This window comes from Orcinus orca, chromosome 2 (assembly GCF_937001465.1).
Source record: "Orcinus orca chromosome 2, mOrcOrc1.1, whole genome shotgun sequence".
NCBI lineage: Eukaryota > Metazoa > Chordata > Mammalia > Artiodactyla > Delphinidae > Orcinus > Orcinus orca.
In genome coordinates, this window is record NC_064560.1 from 119,497,133 (window position 1) to 119,518,000 (window position 20,868).

Sequence of the window (20,868 nt, forward strand, 5' to 3'; positions counted from 1 at the left end):
CCAACTATTATCTGTTAGATAAATAAAATTTCAACGTGATCTATACTCATCTATACCACTTATTTACAAATGGCCATCTATTTTTTTATAGAGGTTCCAAAAACACATAGAAAAATAAATTTTTAAAATGAGCTTTAAAATACACTGAGGAAATGGTAAGGATAATGAACTAGTTCTTTTTTTTTTGCGGTACGCGGGCCTCTCACTGTTGTGGCCTTTCCCGTTGCGGAGCACAGGCTCCGGACGCGCAGGCTCAGCGGCCATGGCTCACTGGCCCAGCCGCTCCGCGGCATGTGGGATCTTCCTGGACTGGGGCACGAACCCGTGTCCCCTGCAACAGCAGGTGGACTCTCAACCACTGCGCCACCAGGGAAGCCCTGAACTAGTTCTTTGACTCATACAAGTACCTATGCAAGAATGTGTTCCACCTAAAAGTCATACAAATACTGAGGTTGCACATCATACACATCATGTTGGTACAAAAACAAAATGTCACCTAATTATGAAGTAGATGTCAATTTATGTTATTAACTTTTATCTACAAAGTAACATTAGGAAATAAAATATATCTTACTGTTCATAGTATGTATTTAACGTACCATTAAAAATAATTATCATTTAGGAAAAGGCTACTATGGCAGTAGCTCTTCTGAATTTAGGAATAGGTAATGAGAAAGAAAAGTGCAGGTAATCTACTGACATAACCACTCACCATCTTTGCAGATAATTTAAAAACTATGCTTCCTAGAACATTCTGCATCACTCAGCATTTACATAATTATCAAAGTCTCCATATCTAGGGCATAATAATTTCTCATCTAAGTCACACAATATATTAAAAAGTTGTTCTGCTTCTGACTTTAAGTAGCATTTAAAAAATAAATGCATTCTCATCACACTAAAGACAATATAAATCACACCTTTATTAAGTAATAGGGATAACAACTGTCCATCTCAAATTTTTTAAAAAGATCAATGAGATTAAAAAGGTGTTAAAAAAAAAAGTAGTTAAAAGAATGTCTCATAAGGCTTCTACCTACCATGTGATCAATACTAAATCTGCATTCCAGAAAAAACAGAAATAATTTTAAGAGCTAGAAGGATTCTTAAAAGTTAGTGAATTATGCTGCCTCCCATTTCCACTGCCTCTTCTCAACTATATCAGAACAATGTGCTCTGACTTTAGTTCACTGCAGTTTTCACTGTATTAATTCTGTATCTTAAGATCACAGTAATATTAACAGTAACAGGCATACAGGAAGCAGATTCAAAGTTTACCATATCTATGATTGGAATAACTAGCAAACAAACTGTAGAAAATGGCAATTACATTTTTGCCAAGAGATTACGATCAACCAATCCAGCACTGCCAGGTGAATTATTTATGCTGTTGGAAAAATAAGGTACCCTGATAAATTACTTCTGGCCAGTAGGGAGTTATATCTATTAATTACCAATAAAGTAAAGTAACAGGTGTTCTACAGGCCTGAAGTGGTTACATCTCTCCCAGAATACAAGACCTGCACTCACTCTTAGAACTTTTTTACAAGAGAAGATCTAGTACAAAATGAAATGATTAATTTTAATTTCTGTTAAGACTACCCTAAAAGCAACTGCCAGAAGCCATTAAAAGTATAACCGTAAAAATAGTCTGTAAACAGCTGTCAAACTTGAAACACATCTCTAGCTAATTCTAATTATTAATTGACTATACTTTCCGGGGTTAAGGAGTGATGTGAATTTCATCAGACCTCCATAGTAACCATGAAGGACATGTATAAATTAGAGAAAGATAAATTTGAAAGTAGACTAGTGGCACTGCCCTTATTTCTACCCTAAAGAAGACAGGTTATATATTAAATTAATAAGCAGAAAAGATATTGAGTATAAATAACAACTGTAAAGTGAATATTAAGTGTAAGAGTGACTCAACAAGAATAACTACAAAAGAATATGCTGCCAAAACAACTTGACATCAATAACCCCTAATGGATCCACTAAGCACGTGGCTAGTTAACGAAGAAGAAATTAAAGAGTCATGTTTTATAATCAGTACTAGAATATTTTGAACTTTTGGATCATCTACAAGTGTACTGGGATTAGAAAAGAATCACTATTTATTATAAACTATAAAAAAGAATAATGGAAAAAAATTTAACTAGAAAAAGCAACAACAAATTCAAAAGCACTTAAATGTTTTTATACTGACACCTCTAAAAGAAAAAATTTCAGACTTTTACATACCAATATACCTGACTAGGTTTGAGTAGAATATAGTCACTGCAAACAGACTGACTGGAACCACCTTTAGGAAGGGGACTATACCAAAGGGAGAATATTAAGGAGTATTTGGCAGAACAGCTTTACATTTTAATATTATAGACTCTAAATAGGTCTAAGTTGCTTAAGACATACAAGTCTTTTCTAGCTAGATAAATACTTTTGGAACCATGATTAATAAGATCTTGAAGTCTTTTGAGATAGTGGTAACAAAAAGAACGAATATTCTTTGTCTTTCTTCTAAAAAGGTTAAATAGATATTATGAAAGAACAAACAGATGCACAGGTGAACTCTGAATTTAAGGAAAGCGAAACTACTATTAGCATAAATATATTAAAATCTATATAGACCAAGGGAGTCAGGGAACAGAAGTGGTTTCCTTACAGTACCAAGCTAAGAGTTAAAAGAGAAAGGAAAAGAAGAAAGGTGGTTAATGAGAATGGATATTCTTCACATGAGTAAAAAATTTCCAAAATAAAATAATTAAGATATGAATAACAGAAGGAACAGGAACAGTACACATACACTTCCCAAGAAGAAAAATGTTATTAAAGCGTAAGAGGAATTTTGGTATAGAAATTAATTAAGCTTGTGGGTTCTACAGCTTAGAACAGCTGGGTCCCATCTACTCTCCACCACTCATTACCCATCTGACTTGAGAATTAAATAAGGCAATACATACAGAGAACTCAAATAGTGTCTGACAACAGAGTAGATCTTCAATACATACTAGTAGCAGTGGTGATTTTGGTCACAAGGTGATGCCACTAGCCCATAATAGTACAGTTGCTATGAAAGCCTGAGAGGTCAGTATTTACTTTTTTGAGTATGGGAGGGGGAGGAGTTTGAATGATAAATAAAGGTACTCAGGACCTCAAAGAGCTTATGAATAGATTCCGTGAAGCTTAAGTTATTTGAGTCTAAAGACAGTGAAAACATAATCTCCAATGCTTTTCCTTCTTCTGAAAGAAATTCTAGGATATATTACAGAGAAAAAATTACAGAGAAAAAAAGTGGGGGAGGGGACACCACAGTTACTAAATAACTAAAACTTCTGAAGATATATTCCAAGTTATTTTGGGAAATATAAAGCAAATTACTGGACTGTTTGCCAGAAGAATTTAAAATAGACCAAGCCAAAAATGGGTATAAGTACATTTCTGTTTCACTAATAACAACTAATAATTTGGGAGAGCAAAGTTAAAAATGTACTTTCAAACTACTATGTAACTTTATTATAGATGCTACCTTACAAGTAGGTAATTACATGTTTACAAAAAGTATTATCTAAGATGTAGTAATAGGTGGTAACTAGACAAATTACTTTAGTAACTTTCTGAAATACCTTTGAATCAAGGAAAAAACATTTCATTTTTGAAATAAAAACTCCATATTCAAGTTAAATTACTTGATAACCAAAATCAATAATTGGTATCTCAAATAGTTGCCTTGTATTATGAACTTTAGTTTTCTGGATGACATAAAAACTAGTATCTTTTATAAAGGACACCAGTGCATTCTATGAAATATGAAACTATATTGTTATCAAATAACACATTTTTACTAATTATCTAGTAATAAAAATTTGTGTTCAAAGCTGGATTCTGAGATGAATAAGATTTTAGAAAAAATTTTAAAAGTAACAGAAGGAACAGTGGTAGTGTTTCTTCTCAAATAATAACAGTTCAGCTACCACAAAAGGAAGGGAGGGAGCCAATAGTTTAAAAATATGTCTATGTCGTGAAAGAAAGACTGAGGAACTGCTCCAGATTAAAGGAGCATAAAGACACATGACAGCTAAATGCTACATGATCTTGTACTGAGAGAACAAAAATGTTGTAAGAACATTATTAGAACAGTTGGTGAAACTGGAATATGGACTAAAGTACTACATTTATGTTAAATTTCCTAAATAGGATAATTATACCGTGACTACATAATCAAAACTGAAGCAGAGCGAAGATTTAGAAAGTAATCAAGAGTACAGTGTGGGACTTCCCTGGTGGTCCAGTGGGTAAGACTCTGTGCTCCCAATGCAGGGGGCCCGGGTTCGATCCCTGGTTGGGGAACTAGATCCCACATGCATGCTGCAACTAAGAGTTCACATTCCGCAACTAAGAAGACTGCATGCTGCAAGTAAGAGTCTACATGCCACAAGGAAGGTCCCACGTACCGCAACTAAGACCCGGCGCAGACAAAATAAATAAATAATAAAATAAATATTAAAAAACGAAGAATACAATACAATGTAAGGTTTTATGACCTCAAATTTGAAAATCTAAGTGAAATAGCAATTTCCTAGAAAAATTATAACTTACCAAAACTGATTGAAAATAGAAAACCATTAGAAACCTGTAACCATTAAAGAAACTGGATCAGTAGAAAATGATAGTGAAAGGCGACAAGGTGAGGGAACAGGAGATGAGATACAAAACAGAGGAGGGAACTGTCACAATTAGGATACTGCTCTAACTCCTGGTGGCAAATTCTTAGGCACAGGCAATATGCCCCTGCTTCTTTACTTGGCTCTTTCCCAAGTCCCCACAGGCTGTCAGAACTCTGAATTGCTAGAATAAAACTAAATAAGCTTAAACAATTCTCTTCACCCTCAACTGGGTCTGCATAATTTGGAGAGGGGCCTGTACAATTCTGATGGAATCAATCTCAGTGATCTAAGAATTTAACAGCCATGAACCTTTATTAACTGACTTACACAGCAATATCTATGTAACAAAAAAACCATTTAGAAACACAAGAATATCCAAAAACATAATGATAGTTGTAGATCTTCAGCCTTTAAATTGAAGCAAACACACACACAAAAAGGATACATAAGATTTGAATAATTTAGTAAATAAGGTTAAACTTTATAAATTCAAACCTTTATATTACAGTGAATTGAAGTCTTTCAAAAGGTTATGGATGTTGGAACAAGGAAGGATCTCAAATCAATAATTGAAGTTCCTACCTCAAGAAACTAGAAAAAGGAGAGCAAAATAAACCCAAAGCAAGATGAAGGAAGAAAATATCAAATAATAGAAATGAACAGAAATAGAAATTGAAAATAGATGGGGGGGAAACTCAATGAAACAAAAAGCTGGTCTAAAAAAAAGCAACAAAATTGATAAATCTCTAGTAAGATTGACAAATTAAAAATGAATACACAAATCACCAATTTTAGGAATGAAACGGGATATTACTAAAGATCCTTGTAGCCTTTAAAACAGTACTTGAGATACTAAAAACAACTTTACACTCAAATTAGACAGCTTAGAAGAAATGGACCAATTCTTTGAAAATCACATTATTATCAAAACTCAACCAAGATAAAATAGATAAACCTAAACAGTTCTGTAACCATTAAAGACGCTGATTTTGTAATTTAAAAGCTCTCAAAAAGAGATCACTCTTGGGAATTCCCTGGCAGTCCATCAGTTAAGACTCCACACTTTCACTGCCAAGGGCCCAGGGTTTGATCCCTGATCAGGGAACTAAGACCCCACAAGCTGCAGAGCGTGGCCAAAAAAGAAAAAGAAAAAAAAAAAAAGAGAGAGAGAGAGATCTCTATACTGAGATGGTTTCACTGGAGAATTCTACCAAATATTATCAGAGGAACTAACATCAATTTTTCACAAACTCTTTCAGAAAACAGAAGAGGAGGAAATACTACCCAATTCATTTTATGAGGCCACCAATATCTTGATACCAACACCATACAAAGACAGTACCAAAAAAAGAGAAAACTACAGACCAGTATTTCTCATGAATTTAAACACAAAACTTCTCCAAAAATAGTAGCATATCAAACCCAACAATATACAAAAAGATTACACACCATGACCAAGTGGGACTTATTCCAGGAATACAAGGCTGGGTCAACATTAAAAAAATCAATCAGTGTAATCTATATCAACAAGCTAAAGATGTGATCATATCAACTGACACAGAAAAAACCTTTGACAAATTCCAACACCCATTCATAATAAAAAATTATCAGCAACTCAATAAAAATCATCTATAGGGACTTCCCTGGTGGCACAGTGGTTAAGAATCCACCTGCCAATGCAGGGGATACGGGCTCAATCCCTGGTACGAAAAGATCCCACATGCCGCGAAGCAACTAAGCCTGTGTGCTACAACTACTGAGCCTGCGCTCTAGAGCCCACGAGCCACAACTACTGAAGCCCATGCACCTACTGAAGCCCACGCACCTAGAGCCCATGGTCTGCAACAAGAGAAGCCACCGCAATGAAAAGCCTACACACTGCAATGAAGAGTAGCCCCCGCTTGCCGCAACTAGAGAAAGCCTGCGCACAACAATGAAGACCCAACACAGCCAAAAAACAAAACAAAAAAATCATCTATAAAAAACTCTATAGCTAACATCATACTCAAGGGTGAAAGACTGAATATGTTTCCGTTAAAATCTGAATGAGGCAAGGATGTCCACTATGACCATTCTTATTCAACACAGAACTTAAAGTTCTAGCCACTGCAATAAGGAAAAAAAAAAGAAATAAAAGGTATACAGGGCTTCCCTGGTGGCGCAGTGGTTGAGAGTCTGCCTGCCGATGCAGGGGACACGGGTTCGTGCCCCGGTCCGGGAGGATCCCACATGCCGCGGAGCGGCTGGGCCCGTGAGCCATGGCCGCTGAACCTGCGCGTCCGGAGCCTGTGCTCCGCAACGGGAGAGGCCACAACAGTGAGAGGCCCACGTACCTCCAAAAAAAAAAAAAAAAAAAAAAAAGGTATACAGATTGAAAAGGAAGAAATAAAGCTTTTCATATTTGTAGATGACATGATTGTCTACATTAGAAAATCCCAGGGAATCTACCACAAAACCTCACAGTTCAGCAAGGTAACAGGATGCAAGATCAACACACGAAAATTAATTGAATTTCTATACACATACAATGAGCATGCACTAACCAAAATTATAAACACAATACTATCTACAATTGCTCCAAGAAAAATTAAACACTTAGGTATACTCTTAACAAAACATATCTTTAGGATCTATACATTGAAAATTATAAAATGCTAATGAAAGAATTCAAGGACCTAAACTGGAGACATACCACATTCATGGACTGGAAGATTCAACGCAGTAAATATGTCAATTCTCCCCAATTGACCAACAGGTTTAATACAATTCTTGTCAAAATCCAGTAAAGATTTTTGTTGACATAGACAAGATCATTCTAAAATTTATATGGAAAGGCACAAACCCTAGAATAGCTGAAATAATATTGAAAAAGAAGAATAAAATGGGAGAAATCACTTTACCCACTATTTGGACTTACAATACAGCTACAGTAAAACAGTATGTGATACCTATTGTGGGATAGACAGAGCAATGGAACAAAATGGAGAACCTACATAAAAATGCTTAACTGATTTTTTAAGAGTACAAAAGTAATTTAATGAAATGACAACTTTTTCAACAAGTGGTTCTGGAAAAAATTGGACATTTGTAGGCAAAAGAACTGAACCTTGACCTAAGTATCACACCTTATATAAAAATTATTTAAAATGGACCACAGACTTAAATATAAAATATAAAACTATAAAACTTAAAATAGGATAAATCTTCAGGACGCAGGATTAGGGAAAGTGTTCACGAACTTGACACCTAAAATGTGATCCATGAAAGGAAGAACTGATAAAGTGAACTTCATCAATTTAAAACTCTGCTCTGCAAAATATCCCGTGAAGGTTAAAAAGACAATCTGTAGACTGGGAGAAAATATTTAGAAACCATATATCCTGAAAAGGACTAGTATCTAAAATTTAAAAAAAACCTTCAAAACTCAACAGCAAAAAAAACTAACAATCTAATGAGAAAACAGGAAAAGGACACAAACAGATATTTCACTAAAGAAGATACAAATAAGCACATAAAAAGATATTCAACCTTAGCCATTAGGGAAATGGAAATTAAAACTACAACGAGCTACCACTACACACGTATCAACACGACTAAAATAAAAAATACTGACTACACAAATGCAGGCAAGAATCCCTAGAAACTGGATTGCTCATACACTGCTGGTGGAAATTTAACGTGGTACAGCCACCCAGGAAGAAAGTCTAGCAGTTTCTTATGAAACTCAGCATAAAACTACCATACAACCCAGCAACTGTACTCTTGGTCATCTATCCCAGAGAAAAGTCAGCACCCAGATCTAGGACTTCCAAGTCTCCAGAACTGTGAGAAAATAAATTTCTGCTGTTTAAATCAGCCAGTCTGTTGTGTTTTGTTATGGCAGCCTGAGCAGACTGATACAAGAAGTCTAAATCATACCATCACAGTGTACACCTTAAACTTAAAAACAAAGAAGCCTAGTACACAGAAGGCTCTCAAACAGCTGTTGATTAATTAAAAGAATAATATCAATCAACCAATCAACTAAAAGCATGCTACATTCAGATTATAATTTAGTAAGGAAATATTTAGAAAACTATTAAGTAAGGTCAATAATTTGAGATCAAAGATTTTGGGCTTTAGCTATTAGGGAGGCTATTATCCATTATAATAGTTTAGTGGCAATGGGAATGTAATGGAAAGGTTGTGAAATATATCACAATCAGGTATAAAAGGGAAAGATGAAGCCAAGATAATCATGATGAACCTGATAGACTAGATCAACCAGTATAAATCAATAACTAAAGAATGAAATGTTAGTTCAAAACAACTGAATAATAAGTATTAAGCTGACATTTTCTAAAAAGAGGAAATAATAGCAACCAGGAAGGTAATATGGGTTACATTCTAAATCTTAATTTTCAGGAAACCGCTCACACACACACAAACACAGGAAACCGCTAACATCCCCCCCGCCACACACACAGCTATTTTTTGCTCCAAAAGAAAGAGAATAGAAATGCAGCAGGCAGGTTTTTTTCCCCTTCAAGGAATATTAGTAGTATTAAAGAATGAACTATTTTAAAACTGCTGGGAGAAAGTCACAAAATTCATGGTTGTACAGAAAAGTAATTAATAGTATAATTTATTATCTTTTCAATGGATTGACCCTAAAATGAACAGGTGATTCTAAACTAGATGAATGTTATTATTATTAGCATTTCTTTCAATTACAGTCCTTCACAGCAAAACTGGTTTGCCCAAGGTGCTTCCTCTAACTCAATTTTCCTATTTGTCCATCTGTGAGTTACCTGTGACAATAAAAGGGAAATTGTTTCTGCCATTATTATTTCCTCAGGACTAGCAAGCTGTATGTACACATTCTCTATTCCACATACAACTTGTAGTATACTATCTTTATAGTATTTAATTAATGTAAAAGAGGGGCTAGCATTTCTCTAAGTTCAATGCATGCTTTTAGTGAACGATGAGTAACTCAGTAAGGCAACATCGTGGAAGTGTTGTCTTTGGGAAACAGGTAGATAGATTCAAGGAAGTAAGGGTCAGATTATACGAGTTTATTGTGGTGAAATTAAGGAGATGAAATTGTATCTAGGAATTTTGGGGAAACTACTAAAGGAATATGAGACCCAAGCTTTAGAAAGTTCAGTATTGTAAGCAATATAAAAGTTAGAGAGAGGTGAAAACTGGGCCTTGAACAAATATTAGAAACCTTATCTGCAATAATACAGACAAGACTGAAGAGGGGTAGAGATGAAAAGGATGAAACAGAATCAAGAATAAAGAAGACCTGATTGAATAAATGGAGGAATCACTCATACCTAGGTTTATGACTATTTTTTTCTATCTATCTATCTAGTTATGACTGTGTTGGGTCTTCGTTGCTGTGCGCAGGCTTTCTCTAGTTGTGGTGAGCGGGGGCTAGTCTTTGTTTCGGTGCGCAGGCTTCTCATTGCAGTGGCTTCTCTTGTTGTGGAGCACGGGCTCTAAGTGCGCAGGCTTCAGTAGCTGCGGCACACGGGCTTCAGTAGTTGTGGGTCACGGGCTCCAGAGTGGAAGTTCAGTAGTTGTGGCACGTGGGCTTAGTTGCTCCATGGCATGTGGGATCTTCCGAGACCAGGGCTCAAGCCCATGTCCGCTGCAGTGGCAGGCAATCGGATTCTTACCCACTGTGCTACCGGGGAAGCCCTCTGACTATTATTGATGCAGACTTTGATATCATTCACCAAATCCATGAAAAGTCCAAGATCTTATACAGTGTAGCATAAGAATTTAAGTAAGAATATAGATTTATCCTACTTTAAGAATACTGAAGATTTAAAAATCTGAACATATAAACTAAAATATAAGGCCTTGTTCATTATAGAAATCTTTATTCAAATGTTACCTAGATCTTCTCAGTAAGGTCTTCCTTGGTTATTCTAAGTAAAACTTTAACTAACCTCCCCACAAAAAATCCCCTACACTCCTTTTTCCCCAGCACTTAATACTTTCTAATATTATGTATAGCATAATGTTCATTTACTTATTTATTTACGGTAGTATTTCTCTGGCCCTCACCACAATGTATGTTCCCTTAGGAATGGGGATTTCTGTCTTTGTCCATTTATATATCCCCAGTGCCTAGAACAGCAAATATCTAGCAAATAGTAGATGCTCAATAAATATTTGTTGCATGAAAGACTCACCTTTAAATACTGAATTTTCCCTTTTAACAATGGGTATTCAACAAAGTTCCTTTAGTGTAAGGTAAGATTAAAACTCAGCAACAGGGGCTTCCCTGGTGGTGAAGTGGTTAAGAATCCGCCTGCCAATGCAGGGGACACGGGTTCAATCCCTGGTCCGGGAAGATCCCACATGCCATGGAGCAACTAAGCCCATGTGCCACAACTACTGACCCACATGCCACAACTACTGAAACCCGTGCTCCTAGAGCCCATGCTCCACAGCAAGAAAAGCCACAGCAATGAGAAGCCCATGCATTGCAACAAAGAGTATCCCCCACTCGCCACAACTAGAGAAAGCCCGCACGCAGCAACGAAGATCCAATGCAGCCAAAAATAAATAAATAAAACAAATAAATTTTTTAAAAAAACAACTCAGCAACATATTTTCCACTGAAATATCAATGAAAGAGCGGTTTAAATGACTGATAAGGAAAATTCAGATTGGATTTAAAAAGAAAATAATAAAAGATACTAAATATAATAAAAGAATTAAAGAATAATAATAATAAAATAATAATAAAGATAATAAAATAATAAAAGAAGCCAGAAGGAATCTAGCGAAATGAGTGGCACAGATAATAGAGTAAGCATCAAACTGTACAGCAAGGGATGGGAAATAAAATAGAAATGACAGGAAATTGTAAAACTCCTCAAATGGAAAAGTTCTGGTAACAACCAGATCCAGGAAAGTAGCCCGCTGAAATGAAGACCAGAAGGTCAGGCCATGCAAAGAAAAGTAGCCAAGAATGATGATGAGGCTCAGATGTGGAAAAGTTGGCATTTAGAAGGAATTGCTAAGATCAGTAGATGAAAATAAAAGCTAAAGGATGGTGTTCTGAATGGTACAGAGTATCAGTAAAAAAATGTCTATATGTGGGTTATATAGTAACATTCTGTGAGGGGAACAAGGAACAACAAAAATGCTGACACTACCTCTACTCCCACTCCCACTTATTTCCCAACTCTGTGATATTATGGTGAACAGGAAAACCAGTATCTTTCAAGAGACAGAGCTGCTGAGTCCTAAGGGTAATGCCAGTTAACAGAATTGGTTTTTTAGTGGAGGAAGAGTACTGTAAAAGGACTGATGTTTCACAATAGAATAATTCACAGAGGCACAGTGGGAAAGGCTAAGCAGAAAATTGTTCTGTACTTTATAAAGTTCAATCCAAGGCAGAAAGATATTTCCCTGGTCTTTTGGGGTTTCCCATGGTGGAAAGGAGGATGAGTCTCATTTTTAATAAAGCTACTGCTATGCTATAATCATTTTATTTTCTTCTTTAAAAATACTCGAGTTTTGCTTTAGGCTCTAATAACTGTAAAGAAACTCCATTTTAGAAATGTATCTTTTTAAACAACAGAACTATTATCTCATAGGCATTTTAATTTTTATAAACCACTTTTATCCACAACCTAATTACTTATTAATCCAAAACAATTCCTTAATCTCTTTGGCAACTTCCTAAACTTGATATCTCCTGCTTTTTCCTTTCTTTGTTTCAATTATTATACTTAGTATAAACTCTAAGTTTATAATGATAGCTATAAGTTTGCTTTGACATTGAACAGTGCCTTTTTCTATTTTCCACAGAACATCTTAAGTACAGAGGTTGTGGTTGTAAGTCTTACTGTATCTTTCTATGTAGCCCACTCGATTTTTGTCATCTCTTAGCACACAATATGCTTTAAAAAGCACAATAACATTGATTAGTAAATTTACAGTATTTTATTGTCCTACAATAAAAGCTTAAGAATGGCTAATTTAGATCCCCACAGTTATTAAAAACTTTGTTTAGTAGTAAATATTTTAGCAAAAATTTAATATCATTATTGAAAGTTTATTCAGGTACTTATAAAGACTTTAAAAGTGTATTATATAGTTCAGTATTTTAGATTTTCCTATCACATACAATTCAACTAAAAATGATCAAATAATTTAACATATACATATGGTAAGATGACAAAATGTTTGCCTATAAAATAGCAATGTCACACCAATAGAGAAGAGCCACTACAGAAAAATGAATGCAAAAGAGAAAGTTTCTATCATGGAGATCTGAAGCACTACAGTAAAGATTATTTATACAAATTAACAGTTAAGTTTTAGTTAGCATTTAAAAAAATGTGATCCAAGATAACACTAATTTATATTAAAGAATTAAAGGGAGAAATCAAAGCTATAAAGATTTAGAAGGAAATGGATGCTACAACTCATACATATCAAGAAAAGGGGTTCTGAGAAGCTATCCTTGTCAAAGACCATTCCATACATCCCTAAGTATCTGGGAGAAAGTACTTTCATTATCTTGGGCTACAACACCAAAGCCTGGTGTTTTTTCAATTTCTCCTGAATTATCAATAAAGTATGAAAGCCAATTACATAAAGCAGTGCTTTCCAACTTATTTCTCAGGCATACTCAGAAAAATAACAATTATAAGGCAACCAGAAAAGAGAAGGAGCCTAGTGGTTAAGAGGCAAAGAGACTTGGAGGCTCCAGCCACTTTTACCTATTCATGGCACATAGCTTGGGAAGCTCTAATTTAGATTAGCAACTTGGGAAATAAACTCTACCTTTGTAAGTATCACAAAAACAAGCAAGTTATAGGTAAGCATCAGAGGAAATAATTTCAGGTCACTCTGAATGAATGAATACTGAGCAAATTATACAAAATACCACCTTCTTGAAAAATCCTCATCAGCCTGCTCTTGATTTGTGCTCCCTTTCTTATCAAAAAAAAAAAAAAGAAAAAAAAAGAAAAAAGAAAAAAAGAGTGAAATATAACCCTCTGGGAAGTGTAACAAGACATTTTTAGTACAAGTACTTGTAAATCTAAGACTGGAAAAATCTTCTACTAAATGCTTCGTTCACTCTTCAGAAAAGCCATCTTTCATCTTCACTACTGTAACTAGTATTTTGACTATTATAAGCCCTCTTTAAAATATTATCTAGGGCTTCCCTGGTGGCGCAGTGGTTGAGGGTCCGCCTGCCGATGCAGGGGACACTGGTTCGTGGCCCAGTCCGGGAGGATCCCACGTGCCGTGGAGTGGCTGGGCCCGTGAGCCATGGCCGCTGGGCCTGCGCGTCCGGAGCATGTGCTCTGCAGTGGGAGAGGCCACAGCAGTGAGAGGCCCGCGTACCGCAAAAAATATATATATATATATAATCTAGTATTTCTTTATTAGCTACACAAGTGGCTATAGGTACCTCATTACTAATTATCCATTCTTTCTTAAAGGACACAAGTTTTTTCCTGAGGTATGAGGGGTAGGTATCTCACTTCATTTCTAGAATTCATCCAAGGTAGAGGACTCTAAGATGTGACCCACAGACAAAATGGGTAAAGAACACAGTTTGTAGCACTATCTTTTACATGATTAACTATTACATAGGAACAATATTAAAGTTCAGTTTACTCATCAAGAAGGATATTAAAGAAAACTATCATTAACTTTGTAAACTTATAGATTCAACAGTCACAGTGTACACCTGTTTTATATTACTAGAACCCAGAAAAATGGATTAAAATAAAGCCAATCAATAAAAATATCTATAGAAAGGGACATTAATGACCCCCAAATGCGGTGATAATGTAAAAGAATAATACTTCAATTCTGTAATTGCTTCAGAAGTATCTTAGAAGTGTATTATGCAGCAGAAGGGGCCAATTAATCTGCTTATTTCAATGTCACTGTCCCATTTGTCTTGAGACTTCACAAGACTGCTACTTTCAATTTATGGCCATGCATTATTGCCTCTGCCTTTGGTCATACAATTTCCCCATAACCTAAAATGCTTTATTATAACTATTCCCTACAAGAATTAAGACAATCCTCCAATTGAAAGTAATGTTTCCTTTATGTCTACACTGAGATATATTTATCATTCCTGTTTCACAAATAACAAGCTTCCTCGAGGAGAAATGGTTAAGTGAAACAACCGTTTTGATTCCTAGGTCAGTGCTTCTATCAAAAGAACCTATTTTCTTGTTAGTCTATTATGATTCTACACCTTAGGATTAAGTTAAGGCCCTTTTTTATGTCCCACATTAGGAAATAAGTTTGTATTATGTCCAAATCCCAGGCTTACTCTCTCTAAGCTTATGTCAAAGCCACACTCTGAGCAACCACCTAAAACATTAATCTGAGTTTATCTCTGACCAGCCTCACTCCTAGTGATGCAGATTTGGTTCCTTATTTAATTTTCCTCAAGTAAACTGTCCATGCTCATCAATATAGCCAATAGAGTAGTCCCTTGGTATCCACAGGGGATTGGTTCCAGGACCCGCCCCCCAGCCCCCACTGATACTAAAATCTGCAGATGCTCAAGTCCTTATATAAAATGGCATAGTATTTGCATATAACCCACACATCCTCCCTCCCATATACTTTAAGTCATCTCTAAATTATTTATAATACCTAATACAAAGTAAATGCTATGTAAATAGTTGGCAGCACAAGGAGAATTCAGGTTTTGCTTTTTAGAACTTTCTGTAATTTCTTTTCCAAATATTTTCCATCTGTGGTTGGTTGAATCCAGAGATGTGAAATCCATGGATACGTAGGGTCGACTGTGTTGTTTCACTCTGATATTTTTTTTCCCTCTTTTTCACATCTAGGTCATCTTTTCCTTGTTCTTATGCTTTTTCTAGCAAGCTTTTTTTCCCTCCCTTTCTCCACCTTTGACTTCTTTCTTCTCTTTTTCCATCTTTACTATTAAAAAATGCCTTAGATTGTCACTATTTTATTCAGTTTCTAAAATCTACAACTTCTTCTCCAACACTCGCCAATTATCAACAGCTCAGACAAAAAGCACTACACTCCAGGATGGGTCACCATAGGCTCTCTCTTAGAAGTCTACAAGCCATATTTTAAATAAGCATCAGTATATGTTAGCCACCATGTTATCCAAGGCCAGAACCACATTTAAATATTTAAACTTTTAGAGATGACATGTTAAATTTATCATATATACTTCTGACTTCAAATGGGGTTTCCTAGTCCTAAAACCACATTCTGGGTAATTGAGATACACAGTAGTAAATCCTAAACTCACAAAAAATTAGAGTTAGAAGGCTTTCAAGACGATTTAGGAAAACTCTCCAGTTAACTGAGACAGAAACTGGAGCACAGACAAGTTAGGCAACTTTTAAAATTACTGAAATAATTCAGTAGTAAAAAATATCCAGAAACCAAGAACCAAAATTAAAAGTAGTATAAAATGTTCATGTATAAAAGAATTATTCAACACTTAAAACACATTTTCAATAGAAATAATACTATAGATGCTGAATGAGCTCACAAACTAATCCACAGATATATAGGTAAAGGGAATAACAGTTATGTTCAAGAGTCTTGGAAATTTTGGACACTTTTATTCTCTTTTTGCTTCTAAGTTGTATGCTCTCTGCTTAATGCAGGAATGACATTAACATTACTCAGCTTTTTAGATATGATTTGTTTTTGGCTCACAAATGAAATAAAAGAGAAAGAGCTTTCTACACTAATTAAGAGAGAGTAGACGTCTAACATTATCAAAGGTTAGATTCAAATTTTTAAATATATGAATGTAAGAAAACACTTGTCTGGGTGGAAGATAGTAGAGTTAAAACCTAGGATGGCCACCAGGTAGTCATATGATGAGCCTAGATTGATAGGGGATGAAGAGAAACAATCTGAGAACACAAGAGTCTAGGATAGGGGCCAGCAAAATGTTTCTATAAGGGGCCAGATATTTACAGTCTCTGTTGCAACTACTCAACTCTGTCACTGCAGCCAGAGACAAAATGTAAACAGATCAGCTTGGCTATGTTCCAATAAAACTTTACTTATGGACATAGAAATTTGAATTTCATATAATTTTCATGTTCATAAAATTATTACTCTTTGATTTTTTCCAGTCATTTAAAAATGTAAAAACCATTCTTAACTCATGGGCTGTACAAAAACACATGACAGGCCTGGATGTGGCCTGTGGACTATAGTGCCAACCTCCAGTCTAGGCAACAGTGGGGAGAAGGGGAAGATGGTGTACCTGGGTTAATAACTAGGGGGACTATTCATGAATGTTCTTGCATTAAACCTAACAGAAAAGCAGCTCCCCTCTAACACGTGCACATTAACGTCAGTCCCAGCTGCAAAGAAACAGGCATGTTTTGCTGTCTTTAACTTTAAAAGAGCTACAGAAACAATCATTGATCCTGGACAAAAATAATTTTCATAAATAATAGTATACTAATCATAATTTTAAACAGAAAATTCATTCTATAGAATTTTAAAATTATAGCAATAGATGCATTATTCATTACCATTTTGTCCCTGAGTCGCTCTCCACGGATAAAAAAGTCAGCACAGCCATTCTCTTCCTGGTGAGGGACTTTGAAGACAGTGACGCAGCTTAGTCCACTCCCTCCAAGTGGTAACCATCCACCACTTGAGTCATCCCGGGTCATCACCACAGCTCGCACTCGTGCATAACTATTACTAAAATAGATGCAAAGATTAGAAGTTAGCTTTTCCATAAACAAAAAACAGCCAAGGTGTCAGTCTTGCTTGAGAAACCAAAGACCACATCAATTAACGTGTAGTAACTAAAGTGTTTACTACTTCCATGACAGTCCACAGACAGTAACCTGATTGAAAAAGATCAAAAACCACAGAGTAACTGACTTAAAGGTTAACTTATTTTGAAGACCAATCTCACAATAAAAGACTACAGCTCAATTATTTCAATTCATCATTTGAGTAGTTCAAGCACATCTGATTGCCATGGAACATGTAACAAAGGATCCCAGAGACAAACACGGTCAAACTACAGTCTGCCATCATATTTATCTATGTCCACCTCCTACAATATAATCAGGACAAATTACTGCTGTATCTTAGCACATTTAATTGTGACATCTGTATGTTTCTAACATATTTGAAATATAAGTAAAATGCTGAAACAAACATGTTTATTAGCTCAGACACATTTTTGATTATTTCTAACACCTGGGAATCTAAATCACAAATATATATAAACATGTTTTATTTTAGTAAGTTATCAGATAAATTGGTCTTTCATGCCCTCTTTTTGGCAGACTATTCTTAAGAGAGACCATATTCTAATTCCATTTAGAATCATTTCCCAGTATTAGCCACAACTATTTTTTACATAAAATCTAAGTAATGTTTCATATACTAATGTTCTAGATAACTGACATCTCAGCATTTTAGTTGTAAAACTTTTAATAATTATTAATGAAATCCTTTCTAAAAGTGGTATACCTTGCTGACTTCTTAGAAAATTACACTGAATATAACTTAAACATGTCTTGGTTATTACTACTATCAACTGAGGTTCAATGTAACAATTATGTGCTACTTATTGTCTCTGCACATTCTAAGTGTTAAGTTGCCAGTTGTCATTTCTGTTGTCAGAGTGCTTGTGTGAGATCTACCCCTTGCTTTTTTTCTACTTTACACATAAGGCATATTGATATTAAATATAAAGTTCAACAAATTCTGACAAATTACACATCTGTACAACCAACATGATAATCAAGATACAGAACTCCAGAAAATTCCCTGAAGCCTCCCTCCCATCAAATAGGTAACCTAGGTAACACTGCTATCCCCGGTTTCTAATATATACATTAGTTTTGCCTGTTATGGGCCTTCACATAAATGGAATCAAATAGAATCACGACTTGTACCCTTTTTGTCTCACTTCTTTCACTCATTACACTGTTGTATTAGTACTTCATTCTTTTTTTACCACTAAGCAGAGTCCTCTCACTGAATAAATATATCACAATTCATTTATTCTTTCTTATGTTGATGGGCATTTGAAATGTTCCTAGCTGTTGGCTATTATGAATAAAGCTGTTATAAACATTCTTGTATAAGTCTTCTGTAGACGTATGTTTTCATTTCTCTTTAATAATTACCTAGGAATGGAATTGATGAGTCATAGGGTAGTAGGTTTACCTATATAAGAAACTAACAAACTGTTTTCCAAAGTGATTGGATCATTATACATTCCCATCAACAATGTATGATAGTTTCAGTTACTCCTCATCTGTGCCAACACTTGTTGTTTTCAGTTTTTTAAACTTTACTCATTGTAGTAAGTATATAAGTGGTAACCCATTGTGATTTTTATATCCATTTTCCATGATGGATGCATGATGTTGTGCATGTTTTTCATATGCTGATTGGTCACATTTATATGCCTTCTTTTTAAGTCTTTTTTTCTCTGCCATACTGTGTGGCACACGGGATCTTAGTTCCCCAACCAGGGATCAAACCCATGCTCCCTGCAGTGGAAGTGCAGAGTCTTAACCACCGTACCGCCAGGGAAGTCCCAGTCTTTTATTTTTTATTGTGCTGTCTTTTATTATTGATTTTTAGAAGTTCTTCATATAGTCTCGACACAAGTCTTTGGCCAGAGAGTTGTATACTTTTAAAGCTACACTGTGTTGTTGGTAAGGAGTCTAAAGTCAAACTTTATTAAGTTGGATCCTAGCTCAGCAATGTACCTACATGTCCTTGAGAAAGTTACAATACCTACCTTTAATAAACGTAAACAATGCCTGACACATAAACACTATATAAGTGTTATTATAAGTTAATTATTACTACAACAAAGAATTTAAAATTGAAGTAGTTGTCATACTGGTAATTCAAAGCCAGGGAGGAGCTGGGAAAAAATAAAATTTACAAGGTCAAACAAAATCCTCTATTACTAGGGTCAAAATAATTCTTTGTATAGAAGTTCTGAAAGTCTTTAGATTTACAGACGACTATTCTGTCTAAGTTTTTTATTATTCAGTTGTTTAGAGGCTCTGATTCTTGCCTGGGGCCAATTCTTACCAATCTTCAGTTCAGAGAACTGATCAGAGGAGTTATGGGTGCATAAAAACTGGGCTGAGGTAGATATCAAATTGGAATCCTCCTTCCGGGAGGAGCTGGAACAAGTTACCTCTACTATAAATAAACATGACATGCATCCCAAGAAGCTGGAGAAGATTACAGTGGAAACCATCTTGGAGGGATAGAAGTAATAGTAAATGAAGGTTATTTGGTTTATTAAGAGTTTAAGTCTAAGTATATACCAGAAACATGGCACATAACTTAGACATATTAGGCTCAGATTAAATATGTGTGAATTGAACTCATGCATGTAAAGCTCAGCACATTTGAAGTTCAGTGAAGTTACGAAGTCATTAAGGTAGAACTTCGGTCAAAACCAAAATTCAAGTTCCCCATAATTATTTAAGTGTTTATTTTACTCTAGGATCCTGACTCTTCCTTCTCACCTAATTATGTAGTAAATTAGAAAATTTAAGAATTTTATACTAGATTCTACAAGACTGGGGAGACCCAAGGAGGAAAATAACCCCATTTAGAAGCTCAGTGTATATTTTAACTTCAGAGTGCAGCAGCAGTTATCCTCTTCAGAGCATATGGACTCTTATTTTATCATCTTTGAATATTACTAATTCTCACTTACAATTTGTATAATGCTTCTTAGGCATATTTTGTATTTTTAAAATATAAAACTGCTTAAGCAAGAGTATTAGAAAATACACGAAAACCCTAGTAATTTTAAAAGTTATTTTATGATGGTGATATTAGAATATTTTCCCTTCATTTTTCAGTTTCTCCAAAAATTATTTTATAATTAATATTTATAAATTAAAAGTAATTTAAATAAATTAAAAACACATTTTAACTATATCTTGGCTTTACTCAAAATACTGTAGAAACTTTAGAATGTTACTTTTAACAGTGCAGGAATATGTTTTAAACAAAAGTATCCCTAACATAATTCTCCTCACCACTCCAATTTCTTTTTTTCTGTTTTATGAAAGTACCACCTAGAAGAGATATGTTGCCCTTTTAGGAAAATTGAATAAAATAAAGATTTCCTTACTGGAAGAATAAGGTTGCCTGATTCATTGTTCACCTTAATACAACAAAAGAGGTTTTA

The 20,868-nt window shown here is 35.0% G+C and overlaps 1 protein-coding gene across 2 annotated transcripts in view; it reads right to left on the reverse strand.

Annotated features, from left to right (window-relative positions):
* Positions 1-20,868, reverse strand: part of SPRED1 (sprouty related EVH1 domain containing 1) — a 126,278-nt gene that overhangs the window by 59,772 nt on the left and 45,638 nt on the right. For both annotated transcript variants that reach the window (XM_033435835.2, XM_004274017.3), the window contains exon 2: positions 17,201-17,375. In XM_033435835.2, coding sequence (XP_033291726.1) covers positions 17,201-17,344 — 144 coding nt within the window. In that variant the 5' untranslated portion in view covers positions 17,345-17,375. The remainder of the gene's footprint in view (positions 1-17,200; positions 17,376-20,868) is intronic.